At 39.0% G+C, this 17592-nt stretch overlaps 1 protein-coding gene across 1 annotated transcript in view; it reads left to right on the top strand.

The window, feature by feature from the left end:
- The window catches only part of phc2b (polyhomeotic homolog 2b (Drosophila)), a 28663-nt gene that overhangs the window by 7571 nt on the left and 3500 nt on the right, over positions 1-17592 (top strand). Inside the window, exons 3-11 of the mRNA XM_015047393.1 lie at positions 821-979; positions 1898-1975; positions 2249-2404; positions 4555-4689; positions 4910-5195; positions 10665-10969; positions 11686-11887; positions 15521-15732; positions 17060-17189. Coding sequence (XP_014902879.1) covers positions 821-979; positions 1898-1975; positions 2249-2404; positions 4555-4689; positions 4910-5195; positions 10665-10969; positions 11686-11887; positions 15521-15732; positions 17060-17189 — 1663 coding nt within the window. The remainder of the gene's footprint in view (positions 1-820; positions 980-1897; positions 1976-2248; positions 2405-4554; positions 4690-4909; positions 5196-10664; positions 10970-11685; positions 11888-15520; positions 15733-17059; positions 17190-17592) is intronic.

The raw sequence follows: 17592 nt of genomic DNA, 5'->3' as shown, positions 1-17592 counted from the left end.
TTTTTTTTTTTTTTTTTTTTTTTTGTTTTTAAAACTTAAGAAAAAAAAAAAAAAAAAAAAAAAATCACATACTATTTTTATTACTGGGGATGTCTTCAAATTTGTTTTTCCTAATCATGGAAGACCAGAAAAACTTTCATATAAAAATATTTTTAAAAACGGCTCATTAAAATGTTGGCAGTGGCAGTTTCTGTTGAATTTCCACATTTTGTGCGATGGAAGCTTTACTGTAACCCCTTTCAGCTCATAGTTTCAATCTGTGGTCAACATTTGCTCTTTATGCTTCAGCGATCACTTGAAAGCATTGACACGGAAAGTGAGATCATACTCTCCTATCTTGCTTTGATCCACTTTGGGAGGCAGTCCTAGAGTTATCTCGACCATTAAATGACAGGGTGGGAGACGATTGCATGACAAGTGATGATGCAAAGCAAATCATACAAGCCAAAGAGGACAGCAGCACACAGAACGTCATCATAAACACCATAGAGAGGCGTTTGTGGTATATGTTTATCACTGTACTATGATACTGTACTTGATGTGCTTCTCTTTTCTATTAGGTTTACTTTGACATCCTGACTTAACTTTTTTTAAAAGACTCATCTCCTTTTACACTGTTAATGCAGATGAAGGCAAGAAAAGTAAAGATCAATAACTTCTACTTCCAGACAAAGATAAAAACCCACTGAATTTGATCTTTTTTTTTTCTCCATTTCCAAAAGTTGACTATGGCTATTCAATGAGTCTTGCTGGGCTGGGAAATGTTAGGCCTCTACCCAGATTTCTCAGATTTCTCTTATTCTCTGGCTTCGTTTTGCAGGTTTTTCAGCAGGCGCTACACAGACAGCCAAACACAGCAGCACAGTACCTGCAGCAGATGTATGCTGCCCAGCAGCAGCATTTGATGTTGCAAACAGCAGCCCTGCAGCAGCACAGCCTCAGCACCGCCCAGCTGCAGAGCTTAGCAGCTGTTCAGCAGGTCAGCAAACCAACCTCACCAGCATATGCATGCACATTTTCATAATTTGTTTAGTAACAAAATACAAACTTTATTATACTTTATTGGAATATTTTTTTCTTTTTTGTTGAAGATGCATGTAAATGATGTCTAAATGACTTATAGACAGGGATGCATAAAATATTAATTGTGTAACGTAAATGGATTCTATAAGCAAAGCCGGGTCAATATTAACAACATTTATTTCAATTTTGTTCCTGTTAGTATGCGTTTCTTGAGGGGAGGTTCTTTCTTGTATAGTGTCAAAAGGGACATGTTATTGACCATACCAGTAATATTAATCTTAAGTACCTGTATTAGACCAAATTGTCATTTTGGTGCATCCATAATAGTAATCCAGACTTTATTTTGGTAGTTTTTGTTTCAAAGTGAATTTGATTTAATTTAATTTCCAATTTTAAAATGTTTATTCGAAGTCTAAATGTAAACTTGTTTTAACTAGTGGGTCAAAAAAAAAAAGACCAGCAGCAGTAAACCTTGAATCTGCAACCTTTTATTACTGGTCCTGTTCTTGTTCAAGTGTAATGCAAATATATCACCAGTAATATGTCAGTCAGGTACCTTTTATTGTGTATTTTCAGGTTTGTACCATTGATGCAATCATAATATGAGGTGGAGGAGTACGTACAAATGCATGCCACACTTTTCAGATTAAAAAAAAAATTTTAAAATATTTTTTTTACTTCCATTTCTCAATTATGTTCTAGTTTGTGTCTAATTATAATAAAGAATCTTACTGGTTGTTCTATAACAAAATATTACACTTTTGCAGGGAGCTGCTGTCCATTCCTGCACTTCATGCTGCTGTAGACCTGCCATAAACCCTGTTTCAGAAACTGAACCTCTTTGTCCTCTCATCTCTTTTATGCTTTATGACAGGCCAGTATTGCAGCTGGCAGGCAAAGCTCCTCACAGAATGGCACTTCATCTCAGCAAACAGGGTCTACTCAAGCTACAGTAAGTGCAGTTTTTAGTTTTGAGCTTGTTGCTTAAAAGCTTTTCAAAGTTTAGATTAATGTCTGGTTAGATCATCTTGGACATAAAGTGACGCCAGGAACCTGGAGCTTTCATGTCTGTCCAACGTTAACAAACTGCTTTACTTTTGAAGAAATTGAATGAATGTAAGCCGTCTCTTTAAATCTGAAGTGCTGAATTAAAGAATTGTTGTGCTAATATCGTCAGAGGTATGAAGGTCTATAAAATAATAATGCTGTTAATTCCTTCCCAAAGATCAACCTGACCACATCCCCGGCGGCGGCTCAGTTGATCAGTCGGGCCCAGAGCATAAGCTCCACCCCCACCAGTATTTCCCAGCAAGCTGTTCTGCTCGGCAGCCAATCCACTCTCACGCCCAGCCAGGCCCAGATGTACCTGCGGCAGCAGATGGTGAGAGCAGAGAGACGAGGAGCAGCGCTTCTGGCACATTTACACAAGCTTCAAACATTCATTAGTAAAACACACTCATAAACTGCCTTTGAGACTAAGTTTTTGGATCCCTATAAAATGGTAACACTCCAGATGTGGCTGTAGTACAGTCTGTGGAGCTGTGGTCCCTAAAAAGAACAGCTTAGGAACACAAATGTACACATGTGTGGTATTGTCAGAGGTATCTGTCATGTTATTAACAGAAACAACCACAAATCAAATGTTTGAATCTGTGTGAAAATACTTTCTTAATCCCCAATGGAAATTAAATGTTACATCGCAGACTGTCCAGATGTCTTAGCAGAGCCATTGTAGACAGAAAAGTTCAGTAGAGCTTTTCTGCAGCAGTCTGTCTCACAACAGCTCAGAAGAAGCCGGGCTGAATATATGTGGTGTGACAGTCTCCTGAAGAGGATGCTCATGGTTGTCCGCTAGGCTCTTTAGTTTATGAATCCTTCTTTGCACTCTGTGGTGGCAAAGAAGGTCTGGTCTTTGCACGATAATCTCTAGACGTTTTAGTCTAGAGCAGAACCATCCTTCTCTATCATCTTTTTAAACTTCTTTAAGTCACGGTCTCTTATGGTGCTAATCAAACAGATGAAGAAGGTTACACAACTTGCCTCAACAGGCTTATTCAATATCTCATAAGCTTAGACTTTCTCAAGAAGTACAGTCTGCTCTACCCCTTCTTTTAAAAAGCTTCACTTTTGATTTTTCCAGTCCAGTCTGTTGTCCAGGTGAACACGGAGTTATTTCCCCCATGATGGAAATAGTATTTGATATTTTTCCATTTCCCTTGAAATCTGTCTTTCGTATGGTCTCATTCAAATGAGATGATTATTTTTGCACCATGCCACAAAGCGGTCCAACAGCTCTCTGTACTCAGAGAGTATGACTCATCTCTTGTACTGGAAGTCTGATGTGTACAGAGTGAAACGCAATGGTGAGAGCACAGTTCTTTATTGTCTTTTTTGCTGCTGACTACCTGGTCAGACATACACACAATCTTTTTAGTGTTTACAAACTATGGTCGGTCTGCCAGGTAGTCATTTATCCAAGTAATTGTGGGAGCATGCATCTTCCACGCCCAGCAATAGATTTAAAGTTGTGCCTCCTCACTTTTTCTAACCTTAACTTTAAGTGGCTGTAGCTATGGATCATAACAACTGTGTCAAGATAAAAAACATAACAGCATTACAACTGTCTCCAAAACCAGTTTGAAAAATCTTCCAGAAAACAATGTAGCAACCAGGAAAAGGGGGAGGAAAGTTATTAAGACAATTGAATTACACAGAATGTGTCAAAGCTATTCTGACAAGCTGCCACATTGCATTTTAGAATGAGAGTGCCACACAAACCTCCCTGCACAATTGCATGTTGATTAACGAGAGCAACCTGGGAAGATTGTGTTGTTCCTCTCCGGAAATGGACTTTTAGTCATACTGCCTTTTCGGTTTCAGCTGTGCAGGAGTGGAACTCTGTCCATCAAACAATCAGCGCTCATACCACTTATATTCTAATAAAAAAAAACAGTGAAAGAAATGGTTCATATCGCATCAGATCTGCCAATATTTTGAACATTAAGTACCTAATCCTAACCCCACCATGCAACCAACTGTGTTTTGTTATCTAGATGAATTAATTAGTTTTAATTACTTATACTTTTTGGGATAATTGCGTTTTTTTTGTATTTATTGTTTATATTTGTTGACAAAAATGTGTGTAGTCAAGTCATTTCAACCTTGTTTGTATGGCCTTTGTTTGTTTTTAGCAAGACAAATTGAGAATTATCCAGGGACAGCAGATGAAAAATAGCCTTTTGGCTAATTCTGTTTCATTTGCAGAAATGTTAATTAATGTTCCTATCAAATAATTTACTTTACATGTGACTATGTATAGATTCACTTAATATATGCTCAAGTGATTACAAATTTTAGTTGTTTCTTACCGTTGAGAATAAAGGGATAACAAAGCCAGAATAGAACAGAACATTTTTTTTGCGGTTTTGTCTCCATTTTGCAGTTTATGATTTAATTCACTCTCACAATTTTATTATTATTTTTTTTAATGTTCAGTTCTGATTTAAATTTTTAATGTGTGGCTCTTTGCAGGCTCAGCAGAGTAACCTGGTGCAGGTGGCCAGGAGTCTGAGTCGGGCCGTTCCCCTGTCCCCACAGCTCATCTTCACCCCAGCTGCTACCGTAACGGCTGTTCAGTCTGAGAGCGCCACACAAGCCTCCTCACAGGTAGACTGACTTTACTGGATTATAATAAATAACATTCCAGTCAGTTGACATCATATTTGTTAATCTATTTATTAAAGGAAGTTAACACTTTTCCACGTTTAACAGAATAATGGTTTGGAATATAAAATCATATTGTTTAAACTGCTTTAAAAAGTGACTGAATATCTGTTTTCTATGCCATCCTCCAGACATAATTTGTAGTTTATGTCTTTGTCTTAAGAACCAGGTTCAGAACTTGGCTATTCGTGGCCAGCAGGGGGCGACCACGTCCTCCTCTCAGACTCAGACCCTTCCGCTGAGCTTGAAGCAGAGTCCGGTACCCATCCAGCCTGCTTCACTCATCAAGAATCCCAGCCAAGGGACCCAGACCTCCTCGGGTGTGAAGTCCAGTTCGTCTGACAGCCCACCAGATGGAGCAAAGAAAGGAGATGGTCAAGCGGAAGTTCGAGCTATAAATATGAGCCGCAGCATCACAGCTGTGAGTGCTCAGCCTCTTATTGCACCAGGTAAGTGGAGGTTCTCTTTAAAACCTAATATCAAAGACTATCAGAACTTTATTTTACCTTTCTTTTATTATGGGACATTATTTGCCATTTATCTTTAAAAGCACTGAATTTGTCACTGGAATTTCTTCTTTTTATTTGCAGACATATACATTAAAATGTTAAATTGCCTAGCAGCTGCTTCCTGCCACCTTTTGTAATTGCTGCTCGTTTCAAGCCTAAAATAAACCTGAGATTCCAAGCAGCTGTCGGATTCACACGAGAAATGCAATGTTGCGATTGCATTAAGATTGTGTAAGAAAGTATCAAGACTTTTTTTGTTTCCACTGTTTTCTTAGATTGTGACATGTCTGGGCTCGCACCAGAAATCCATTCACTCGCTAAAAGAGCAAACAAGGCATGTTATAGATGTTGTTTTGGTTTGTTAAGAAAAGTCTGGCTGGAACACATAAAAGCAACCAAACGTTTATTAGCAGTGATATATTTTTTTCTTACGATGCTAATTACATCAAATGAAGTCATGCTTTTCAGATTCATTTTCTCATCTAAGAGGGTTTTATTTAGATAATAAAGTTAATTGTGTCATTTGTGCACAAGTGACCAAATCTTATGTATGAGTTGAACTGTAATGCAGACTAAATGCTGCATTAATGCACAGTATTGTTGCCGTCTGCCTCAAACGCTCAAACGTGTGCGCATGTTTTCTTTTTTTGGATTCTGACGAGAGTGGGAGTCGGATTATCCGAGCGTGTCAGTGCACAACTGTGCGTTGCTTTGTTTCAGTAATGGATTCACGCAAAATGAAAGGGAGGATGGAAGCTGGAAATCTGGCTGCGTGCTGTCTGGTAAAAGAAATGAACTTGGGTTGCCATGGCAGCAGGCCACAAGGGACAGGTGTGCACATGAGATGCTGGGGAGTTAATACGGTGAACAGGAGCAGCGGCAAGGCACTTTTATTCGTATAGCACATTTTCAGCAACAAGGCAATTCAACGTGTTTTGGATGATTAGAAGGAAAATAACACAAAACAAATGAGGGAAAATGATGAAAAACAGATGAGTTCATGATGTTCCAGGGGTTATTGATCAACGGCAGCTCTAAACAGGTGGGGTTTTAGCCTCGATTTCAGCCGTTTTATGGAAGTTTGTTCCAGATTTGTGGTGTATAGAAACTGAATGCTGCTTCTCTGAGTTTAGTTCTGGTTCTGGGGATGCAAAGTAGACTTGAACCAGAAGGGCTGAGTGGCCTGGATGGTTGACAAAACAACAGATCATATTGAGGCTCTCCCACACTTTATCCAAAGCATTGAAATTGGCTCCCATTGACGTAGTTGTATAACAAAAAAAATATTCCATCATCCACTGTTCCTTCTCGACACCAAGCTCTGGTCGAACTCTTTTCCACAGAGTACTGTGTTGTACGATGTGTTGTATGATTGGTCAGACGTTTTTGGACGTATTTTATGCAGAAGTGCACTCGGACAGCAATGTTAACATTTCGCTTCAACTATGTAGTTTTTGTATCCACAGGCAAAACATGAATACTTTTTAGGAGCATTTGTCAAACACGGTGAAGAAATGCGTACATTTGTACGATTCGTCACAAAATACTAACAAAGATTGTCAAATTGCTAAAAAAAAAAAATCATGGATTGAAAATACAAAGTGGTTGTCCACGTTTGCAGAAAGGTACAGCCTTCCAATGAAGTTTGGGAGAGCCTTTAGAAAACCGGGTAGAATGACATTGGAGTTTCTCCATTGAACCGTTATGATCAATGGAGGAGATGGTTTGAACTTCTCCCTTCTCTCTCTGCTCTTTGGTCTTACTCTGCTTCCATGAAACATCATTTTCAACTCCTATGGGATTTGTCATAGTTCAGGCATTGTTTAAGCTTTTCAGATGCTAATCTGTTGCTCCACGTTGTAAATAAAAAACGTTTCCACTGTTATGCATCATAACATCTGTAAAAAAAAAAAGTGAATGCTTCAACCAAATGCTTCAACCAAAAATAATTAGATTACACATGGATTGTACTGGACAAGGTAAAAACACTGGAAAATACTCCATCATCACATCTTTAGGAATTGCACACCAGTAGCCTTTTTAGAGTGACTCAGTTTCTTGTTATGCATCTTCTTTTTCTGTTTTCTGCGGGGGGTTTTTTTTCCCCAACTCTAACATGATTTCAGAGTCCTCTACACTAAGCCATCATATTGCATTGCCTGCTGTTGCTGTGTTGTAGTTGTAGGTTGCAGTGTGTTTGATGACAGTAAGCTGATGTGGCAGCCAATGAGAATGTGGAAACTCCGGGATTTTCCAGAGCTGCAGATACTGAATGGAATGTATACTGTTCTCAGTTTCCGGACATTGCACAACAGCCGTACAACTGTTATTCACAGTTGTACAGCTATTAAAATATTCCTTTTGGGGGAGTTGGACTCACTGCTGCATAAAACGGATTGCATGATTTGCATGTGTGTGGGCGTTAGAAGGGAGCGGCATCATTGCAGACATTAATCCAAAATATTCGAGGAGAGATGGTTTTTACATCAGTTTTTGCTTCTCTTCTGAGACTTCTCATTAAAGGTTTGACAGAGTTGTCAGAATATATTGAGAGAGCAGATTGAATCTGGCAGGTACCGATTCAGAAATCCTCCTACTTTACTCATACAGTGTCTGGGAATCTCGTGACGAAGCGAGCGTCTGTTTGATTCCAGAACAGTTCTTGCAGGCGCTCTTTGTTTTGAGAAAAAATAATCAATGTCCAGTGGCAGGGTATTGTTTTGTCGTGTGTGAACCACATTAAGGAAACGACCCACAAAGCAAATGGACCGTTGGCAGGCATAGAGTCCAAAATGATGGAGCAGACGCAGATGGATCTGACTAATAGTCTTTTTGCAGCCCTGTTGGACCCTATATGATCCTATATCATGCTTTGAACATCTCACATGTTTAATACATCATCAAACACTGAAGTGAAGTTTGGCACAACTACAAACTTACCAATAAGTTGTCTTCCACCTAAACTGACGGGTTGGCAAGGACAGTGTGAATCAGTAAAAAAGCTAAGCCTCTTGGAAAATGATTATCTTGCACTTCATAGCTTTGGCCTAAGTGTGAGAGTTGGAAGAAGGGAGACATAAGAAGTCATATTTCCTTTGGCTGAACTGGGCCAAATTCAACTATTTAGCTCACATACAAAAGACGAAGTTGGTTAGCACTGATTGGAAGATGGATAGTGTTAAATGTAGGACAACCCTGATGGAAAACCTGTTAGCAGCTGCAAAAGACTTTAAACTGGTGCAGAAAGCATTACTTTGGGATGATTTAGATCAAAGCAAATGTGTGTTAAAATGATCCAGTCAAAGTCCAGACCTATTTACAAATGAAAATCCGTGGTAAAACTTTAAATTTAGAGATTAGACACTGTCAAACAAATCTAATCAATCTTATATCCTTGAGGTTTTTTGGCAAAGAAGAAAAAAAAACAGACTTTACTCTCTAAATGTGCAAAGCTGGTAGAGACATAACCCAAAAGATTTTGAGCCGTAATGACAGAGAGGTTGGGTTTTGCGCAATCACTCTCAGGGGACGCCTACATATGAACACCACATTTTTCAGATTTTCATTTGTAAAAAATAAAAAAAAAGAAGAAAATAAAAGGCAGTTCATTTCACTACACAGTTATGCACTTCTTTGCATTAAAAAATAAAACATTAATGAAGTAGAATGAATGTTTTTGTTGTATTGTCTCTAAATGTTGAATATGTAACGTTCTGTATATTCTGTCTTGTTAGCTCAACAACTTTTCACCACTTTGTTTTTAGTTTGCTGCATAGAAGCAGCATTAAAATTTATAAAATATTTTATTAAAATTTATAAAAACTAAATAACCTACATCATTATCACTGTATTTTTACATCTAAAATAAAAAAAATTCCCAAATAAGGCCTATTTTTATAACTAATCTTGGATCCCTTTACGATGATATACACTTTTTTACAGACATATGTTAAATCACATTACTGTCTAAATTATTTGTAATGATAACAATATTTTTTTTTCCCAATAGACAGAAATGCCTTTGTTATTGTTGGTATTCTATGGGCTGGTGGATGTTCATTATGCCCTACATTGCTTTCAATTTTAAGTTTCCATCTATTTATTTGCAGCGCAGTTGTTTGTATCCATCCATGCTAAGCTCAGTCATATTCCTCTAATTCATTCTAAATATTCACTTAAGGTTCTCCATGTTTGCCACAGCTACCTCCATCTTCTGTCAGCGGGTTCCCCCGTCTCACCATGTGAGAAAGAAAACATTTTCCAGCCCATTGTATCGTATTAAAACCCCTATAGACATGCCAACTCTGTTGGATAGGACAAGAAAAAAAAACATCTATATTTTCCACAGCAGGATACAGACTGCGGTTAATGCCTCACAGGGGAACTTTGAAACCAGATGGAGCCGATTCCACACAAAGCATCGTGAAAAGAACAGGGAGAGGAGGGTGGCACGAGGGGGATCTGGGACAATCGCTGATTAACTTGGCAATTTTCCACTCAGATTTATTGTGAAGGTTTATCAACATAATGCGGCACACCTCCATGTTCACACAGGTTGTACAGCAGGAGCGACCAAGCAGCACTTTGGAGTAGTAAGTCATTCCTTGATTGGGTTTAGTAGTAGCACCATGGTTATTAGGTTTAATGTTTCCTGGGGGATTTGCTGGAGATCAAAGTGGAGGGAGAGAAGTTGGGGCCTACAGACTCTATAAAAGTGTCACGGACAGTCGGCTCAGCGGGTTTCTTCCTGAGGTCTTTCTAATATTAGAGCAGCCCGAGGCTACTTCCGCAGAACACCATCCCATTTTCACATGTTGCCACAATACAAGATTGATGTGCTGCGTCTCTGGCTTCAGGGCAAGTTATGATCTCAGGATGTCTCTTCACCTACAATGCACAGACAGGTGCTGACAGGCCGTTTTGAGACAATTTGTGGGTAATGGTCAGGTCAAAACCCAACATTGGATTTGTCGGTGGACCTTTCAACATGCTCCTATTATTACATCTTGTCAACAGAGGGGCACACAGGTGAAGGCAGCACTACGAAATGAGATCGTTTGTACAAACCTCTATATTTTTCACTGTCTGAGCCCGAGGCAAAGTGCTGCAATTCACTTTCCGCTTCCTCCTCACATTTTCTCAACTGTAATTACTTTGCAACTCATCAAAGGTAGTGGATAATGCCCTGTAGATAAAGGGAGAAAGGGTAAGGTGTCTTTGTTTACAAGCTTTAAACCCATTTTTATAAGTAAAACCAACTATTCTTTATATAAATTTGAAAGAAAAGGATCTATGGAAGAAATTGTAATAAGTTAGTGAAGCCGTTTTCCTTTAAATTGCTACAAGCTTAAGTGCTTAATGTTTGGGACATAACAGAGGTGCCTTAAGGAGCTGCTGTTCTTTTTCCAGCGTACACCCAGATCCAACCTCATTCGCTGGTTCAGCAGCACAAACAGCAGCAGCAGTTTGTGGTCCAACAGAGCCAAGGTTCCCAAAGGACGACGGGCCAGCTGCTGCAGACTGCCTCCATTCAGCCGTCACAGCACCCCGTGCCTGTTCTACCCAAACCTGCGCCTCACCAGCCCTCCGCTCCCAGCCAACAGGCCACCATCTTCCACTCCACCCTCAGCTCCCACGCTCTTCACTCCCCACTCAACCAAACCAAAGCCCAGCCAGTCCAACTCACTGCCATCAACCTGCAAATACAGCCAGCGGTATGTAATTTGCGGATCTACTACTAATTACTCACTATATTCCTTTTCTGCCGCATGTGAAAGAATGAGAGATTAATTTATGTACTATTTTATTTTTTTGTACAATTTTGACAAAACTCAAATTACACCCTCTACCAGTTCAAAGGTTTGAAATTATCTGAATATAATTAAATTAATCGGATCTTAATCTGGAACAGAGATGTGTAGCAACTCAGTGACACGGAGGAAAGACATCATCAATGAACTTGAAGAAGCAATCATTGCTGCCCATCAATCTGGGAAGGATTATAAGGAAATATCCAAATAACATGGAATCTGTTGTTGGATTAAAACAATTTTAAACCTAGAATAGGCCAGATCATCTTCATTATATTCTGGTTCTAAACCTTGAGACTAAAAGAAAATATACTTTATTTTTGCATTGAGTTTTACAGTGATACTTTTCATCTGGAAAGATTTTATTTTTTTCTAAAATGTGTTGGCTGAAAAGTTCTAACAAGAGAAACAAAAGCTGTTGTTGCTACATCTCACAGATTCTGCATTTCTCATTCAAGACAGATGTTTTGGAGGTAGAAGTCACTGAAATCTTCTGGGTCATCAGATTCTTGTTGTAATATTCTCCTTGTGGATTTTCGCTCTCTGAGATTATCCCTGAATCTTTTAGTTTCTGTTCTCACATTTGCACTCCTTTTTATTGTTCTTTCTGCCTCTTTTAGACCTCACGACCTGTACAGGAGAGTAAAGATAAGCCAACCTCATTAGTAGTGAGGGAGACAAGTCAAACCCCATCCACTCAACAACAACAACAGCAACAACAGCAGCAGCAGCAGCAACGACCTGCGTCTTCTCCATCACATCCCTTCAAGCCTGGAGAACAGCCCAACGTTAACGCTGCGACCCCACCTGTCCCGGCACAAGGTAAAAGCTCAGCAGAATTCACTATGATGGCTAAAACCTTTCCCCAGTAAGCGGCTACTTGTCTTTTAAAAGGTTTTTAATCAGAAATCATTCTCTTTTTGTTTTTGTGCATGTATGCTTTTAGGTTAAAATTGGAATGAGGGTGTGCTACTGGTGCTTATAAGTTTTGCTTGCATACTAATTTACTTTTATATATATATTGTTATATATTATGAATGATTTACATCAAGATTTCAAAAAAACTTCTTTTCTCCAAATATGAGCCCAGATCTCAAATAGCAGATTATTTATATCATTCCGAGACAACATTTTTTATGAATGTCGGAGAGGAAAATCCACATTTGCCTCTCTGACATTTAAGTTTGGGTTTGGTTCAGCAATATACCATAGGGGCAGTTGATTGCTTGAGTCATGTTTTTTTTTTTTCTTCCCATTTCGCAAGAGTGGATTTCATGTCTTTGAATAATGTGTGTGAAATCCAAAGAGCTGCATGTATAATTCAGTTAAACACTTTTATATGCTTTTATGCAGAAACCCCCAGATATTCAACTTCATCAGCTAAAAAAAGAATTGCTGCAGTGTTGGAGTTGCTTCATTTTGTGCTAAATGTGCACTACGTCATTTTTTTAGATGGATTATTCAGATACAAAGTGTTCACTAGTTTATTAAGGTTATGCAAAGATGATGATGCTGTAGTCAAATAGCTTAGCATTTCTCTGACACTGTATTAACAACTGGGCCAACATGGAACTCATTGCAAAGTGAAGCCTGACGTAAAATCCATGAAGAAAGAAAAAGGCTAAGAGAATGGAGAGCTTTTAAAGTCACCTGTCTATCTACAAACCAGCCTGGTTTTACCATTACAATCAGCTTCTTTTTTTTCCCAGAGACAGAACTGACATCCTTATGCAATGGTGTGAGAAGGTATTTACACATTCTCATGATCAAGCTAATTTCAGTAGAGTACTTTTATTAAGATGCTGTTCAACAGCCCAGGGCGTTCTACTGTAGAATCCGACATTAACCTCGCTTTTACTTCCATTCACAGATCCCAAAATGCTTCTTCTAATTTTGGAAATCAACTTTTATGATTGTACAACCTTTTAAGACGACTTTCTGTCATTTTTCTCCTTGGCTTCTTCGCTAGCACCCTTGTGTGTGTACAAATGCCAAGCCATGCTAAAAATGGAAAGCATAGCACAGAACTGTTTTTGACTAATGAAGAGTTGCACAATATATCATCCAGTTAAACATATTATGAAATATTGTTTGGAGTGCAATATTTGTTGTTGTTTTTTCAGATGTCATGAATGCACACTTTGCATGCAAAGTTATTCACCCAGTTGGAGGGAGCCTCATTCCAGCTAGATGTTCATACTTGACAAAGATGATGCAAAGATGGTGAAACCAGTGCTAGAAGCAGTATTGCAGTATTATTGACAATCCAGCTTGTCATACTTGATAGAATATGTTCTTTGTAAAATTGCTGTTTATTGTGGCAGAATGTTGGAGTGGCTTTGTTTGTTCTAGTTTATTTTTTTTTGTTGTTGACTTTTGGTCATAATTTTATTCAGGTTGAGAGGATGCATGTTTGGAAAGTTGAGCTGAGAGGAATTTTGCTCTTATCTTTTTACTTTCGGATAATTGTTATGATGCATAACTGTGGCAAGAAAGAATTGCTTTTAAAACTGGGAGCAGTTAATTAGCATCTCAAAAGCTCAAATAATACCTGAACTTTGACCCCAAATCCCAAAAAAGTTGAAAAAGAGGCTTTCTGAATCCAGAGCTGCACCAAAGAACAGAGCGAAGAAGAGGAAGTTGAAATCATCTCTTGTATTGAATATAATGAGCAAGGATCATATTCCCTCCTTCATCATCTTTCTCTGCCCGGCTTTCCAACCATACATTGTTTCCATAGTGTTTCTCAAAAACTGGTGGAGTCATCCAGGACAGGTTACTGTGGAACAGCGTCTCTGCCACCCAGAAATTGAGTTGTTGGCATGTCATGAGACTGTCCTACAGCAATGATCTTCAGTCAGAGGCTTGTTCAATTTCATTGTCAGTCTGACTGCTACTACATAGCTTTCCTGCCCACAGCATCACCATCCACAACAAATCCATGAAGACACTTGGATAAGAGTTGCTAGTCTCATTTAATTTCCCTTTGGGTTAAACAGTTTCTTTTAATTGAATTTTGAATCTATTTGAAAAAGATTGGTGTTCTTTGTGATTGCAGCTTGAATTAACATCATACTGAAAATCCACTGAAATAAAGATCTTAAATGTGCTTCCAAATATTTTCAGTTGTCAGTATGACGTTTTATTTTATTAATTTTTAATGAGTTAAGTTACTGAAGCTTGATCTAAAGCATAGTTAGAGTTCATTATTAAATATATTTAAAATTACTTGGCTTTGTCAGTGATTCAGCACTCAAGCAGTGACATTTTTTCATCAGGGAAATGTATCCTTCACTCCTTCTCAAGGAGTGAAGACAATGGTGTTATTTAGTGGGGTGGGGAGTTTGGAGCAGGGGGCTCATAAACTTTAAAGCCCTATTTACGGCCCTGCTCACCGGAGACTCGGAGTCGAAAAAAATATTTTCAGTTGTTTAGTCTGGAAGTGAAGGCTGTTTGCTCGGTGCTTCCCGGTGGAAAAGTGTTGATCTCTGCAGCTTGAGCTGGAGGAGGGAAACGGCGGAGGCGGGTCCTGCTTTCAGACTTTTCATTAGCGGGGTGTGAAGAAGCGCCGCTGCAGCTTTAAGTCGCTCTCGGTCTGTGCAGCTGCCCCGTGTGTTGCTCTGACTCGGATCATTAGAACAACAAAACACACAACACGGCACATGTTTTCCGTCTGAACAGCGCGGAAGTTGCGCGGTAAGAAAGCTCTCATTCAGCGCGGGTGACTGTAGGGTGACGGGATCTTGATGTTTACTTTCGCTTGTGTGGCTTTTTTATCCGATAAACACAGCTTTTATCAGCACGACTCAAATGGTTGGATGGAGATAGCTGCGTGCTTATTGTTCATTGAATTGTTAAACATGGTAAAAGTTCACTTTTGACCGCCGGAAGCGATGTTTTAATGAGCAAGCAGGTGGATCTGACGATCATGCTAATACACAATGCAATGCCGATGCTTGTTTGTAAAGTCGGTAACAACAAGATGACGTCATTTACATTAATATCAGATTATCCTGCGGTTTTAAAAAAATCTGAAGGTTTTACCTCCGTAAGCAAGAGCACTTATTTCGATCATATCCGGAATTGTATTAAATTGCTTAATGGAAACTTATAAACATCCGTGATCTTTATTAAAGGAGAAAACTTAAACTTTTAAGAAATATTACAATGCAAGTCTTCTAGGGAATATATTTAGTACTTATGCTCAATAATTGATTTAATGCTGAGATATAATTGATATATAAGCTATATAACAACTTTCATTCCTAGATGACATATCAAATGTGTTTCAGTGGTATCATGCCAAACCCACTTATATGTGCTCTTGTGCTTTTTAACATTTCTGAAACAATTCTGACATTTTTTTTTAATCCCCAAGTCTCTAATCCAATTTAAAACACAAACATTTCTCTGCTGTTTCACCTAAAACATGAAATGTGTCCTTTTCCCGGTCAGGAGGGGGCTCAGCCAAGAGGCCAGTTACAACACCTGGGACCCCACCTCCGGCCATGACCTCTGGAAATGAGAGCGAGGCGCCTACTGTGACGGGCAGCGCGCCGCAAAATGGAGAGAACAAACCGCCGCAGGCCATAGTCAAGCCCCAGGTTCTCACGCATGTCATCGAAGGCTTCGTCATCCAGGAGGGAGCTGAGCCGTTCCCTGTGTGTGTAAGTGCCCCCGACCTCAGATTTACTGGCAGAGAAACACGGTAAACAACCAAGAGCCGGCACGTTCTCCAGTGTACATGCCTGCAGGGAGCTGTCAGCAGGCGAACACAAACCCTCTGTTGGTGCTTGTAGTGACAGCTCACAGTGGCGGCTTGAATCAGTCTTTAATTAAAGGGAGATGAGGGCCTGTGTTGGTGGCAGCATACAGATGGATGGAGGTGTACAAGCTTAACTGCCTGCACTGTTTACTTCCTACTAAGATTTTTTTTTAAATCGCCCCTAATCTGTCACATGTACTTTAAAGTTTATGCTTTGTCTTTAGAATTGTCAAATATCTCTGCATGTGTAACATTATTGCATAGTGAACATTTTTTTTAAACTAATTTAAAAAGTGTAAATTCTATTGGACAATGATTCAAAGTCTTTACATTGTCTGCCTCCTTCTGGACAGTGAGTGTAAATGCCTCTGTCAATATAATTTTTGACCCATTTGTGCTAAAATGCTGTTTTTTTTTCTGGATTAACTTATTAAAACAAAAATGTTAAAATATTGAAACTCTCAGCTTGTACATTGATAGAAATAAACTGTGCATGCTGCTTTGAGCATCAAGATGAAAGTCACTGCATGATCTGCTTTAACTTTGTTGATAAGACAACAGGTGAATTTTAATAAGTTGGAATATAATTGAAAAGTTATTTTATTTTAGTACTTTGATTAAAAAACTGAAGTTAGAACATATGCTTTCTAGTGTTATTTTTCATGCATTTATGTATGTTCATTTTAGGTTATGAATCAAACTGATATGAAAAAGTGGTTTTAATCCAGATATATCAGCCAATTGCAAACAATCTGCAATACATAATATACACCATCAGCCAGTACTTTATTGATCGCATATACTGAATTGCACATGGTGGCTGCATCTAGTTCTATCTTAGTTCTGGAGCCCTTTCCTGCCTGCAGCATCAACTTCCAAACTAACTCTTTATGATAATATTTCCTTTTCCTTTTGGATAAATAAAGTATTTTTGAATTGAATTTGATTAATCATGACTCATTTTGCAATGGTAACTTCATAATACAGTGTGGCATAGAGGCAATCTGTGAAGAAGTCAAGTGTGTCTCAGTTTTCTCTTGACAGTACTCCATAGTTTCTGCTTGAAGTGTAAGGTCAGATGAGTTTTGTGGTCGACTAAGCATAGTGGTGCCATTGTCAAATACTCAGCAGTCACCAGGTTTTACTGATCTCTGTTTCTGTGTTTCATTCCTGAAAAATGCACTTCTTCATGTTGCTCCGTTTTGTAAAGGTTTTAATTCTGACTCCAGGTGGAGCGTCTGCCAATTCTCATCGACAGCCCAAAGAAACTGGATCATCAGCTGTCCTCAGACCCCGACAGAACTCCCGTCAGCAATGCAGCGAACACTGACTCGGAGCCCGAGGACATGAACCAGCCAGGTGAGACCAAACAGATTAAAGCTGAACAGTTTGTCTACTTTTATTTGTGTTGGTTCATCCTGTTACAGCAGTGGATTATCCCACTCTCTGTTCCCACGTTTCCTGCGTACATCTTCAAGAAAGGCGTGAAATTTGTGAAATCAGGCTCACAATGGTGACAGTTCGGTTCACCTGCTGCTTGCTGCCGTGTCATAAATAGAACGAAGGCTCTTCTACCTGCCTAATTTCATGCATATGCATCTCCTCACCAACCCAATTACCCTGCATGTGGCTCCCAGCCAATCTGAAGCAACATGCCGAATAATACGACGTCCTCTCAACGGAGGATGTTGCATCCGATTTCATGTTTGCTCGTTACTCAGTTTTTTGTTTTTTTTTGTAAACAGTTTGTTGTAAACTCAAA

This window comes from Poecilia latipinna, unplaced genomic scaffold (assembly GCF_001443285.1).
Source record: "Poecilia latipinna isolate Pla-1442-1.1 unplaced genomic scaffold, P_latipinna-1.0 Scaffold824, whole genome shotgun sequence".
Classification (NCBI taxonomy): Eukaryota; Metazoa; Chordata; class Actinopteri; order Cyprinodontiformes; family Poeciliidae; genus Poecilia; species Poecilia latipinna.
This window is presented reverse-complemented; position numbering and strand designations above follow the sequence as displayed.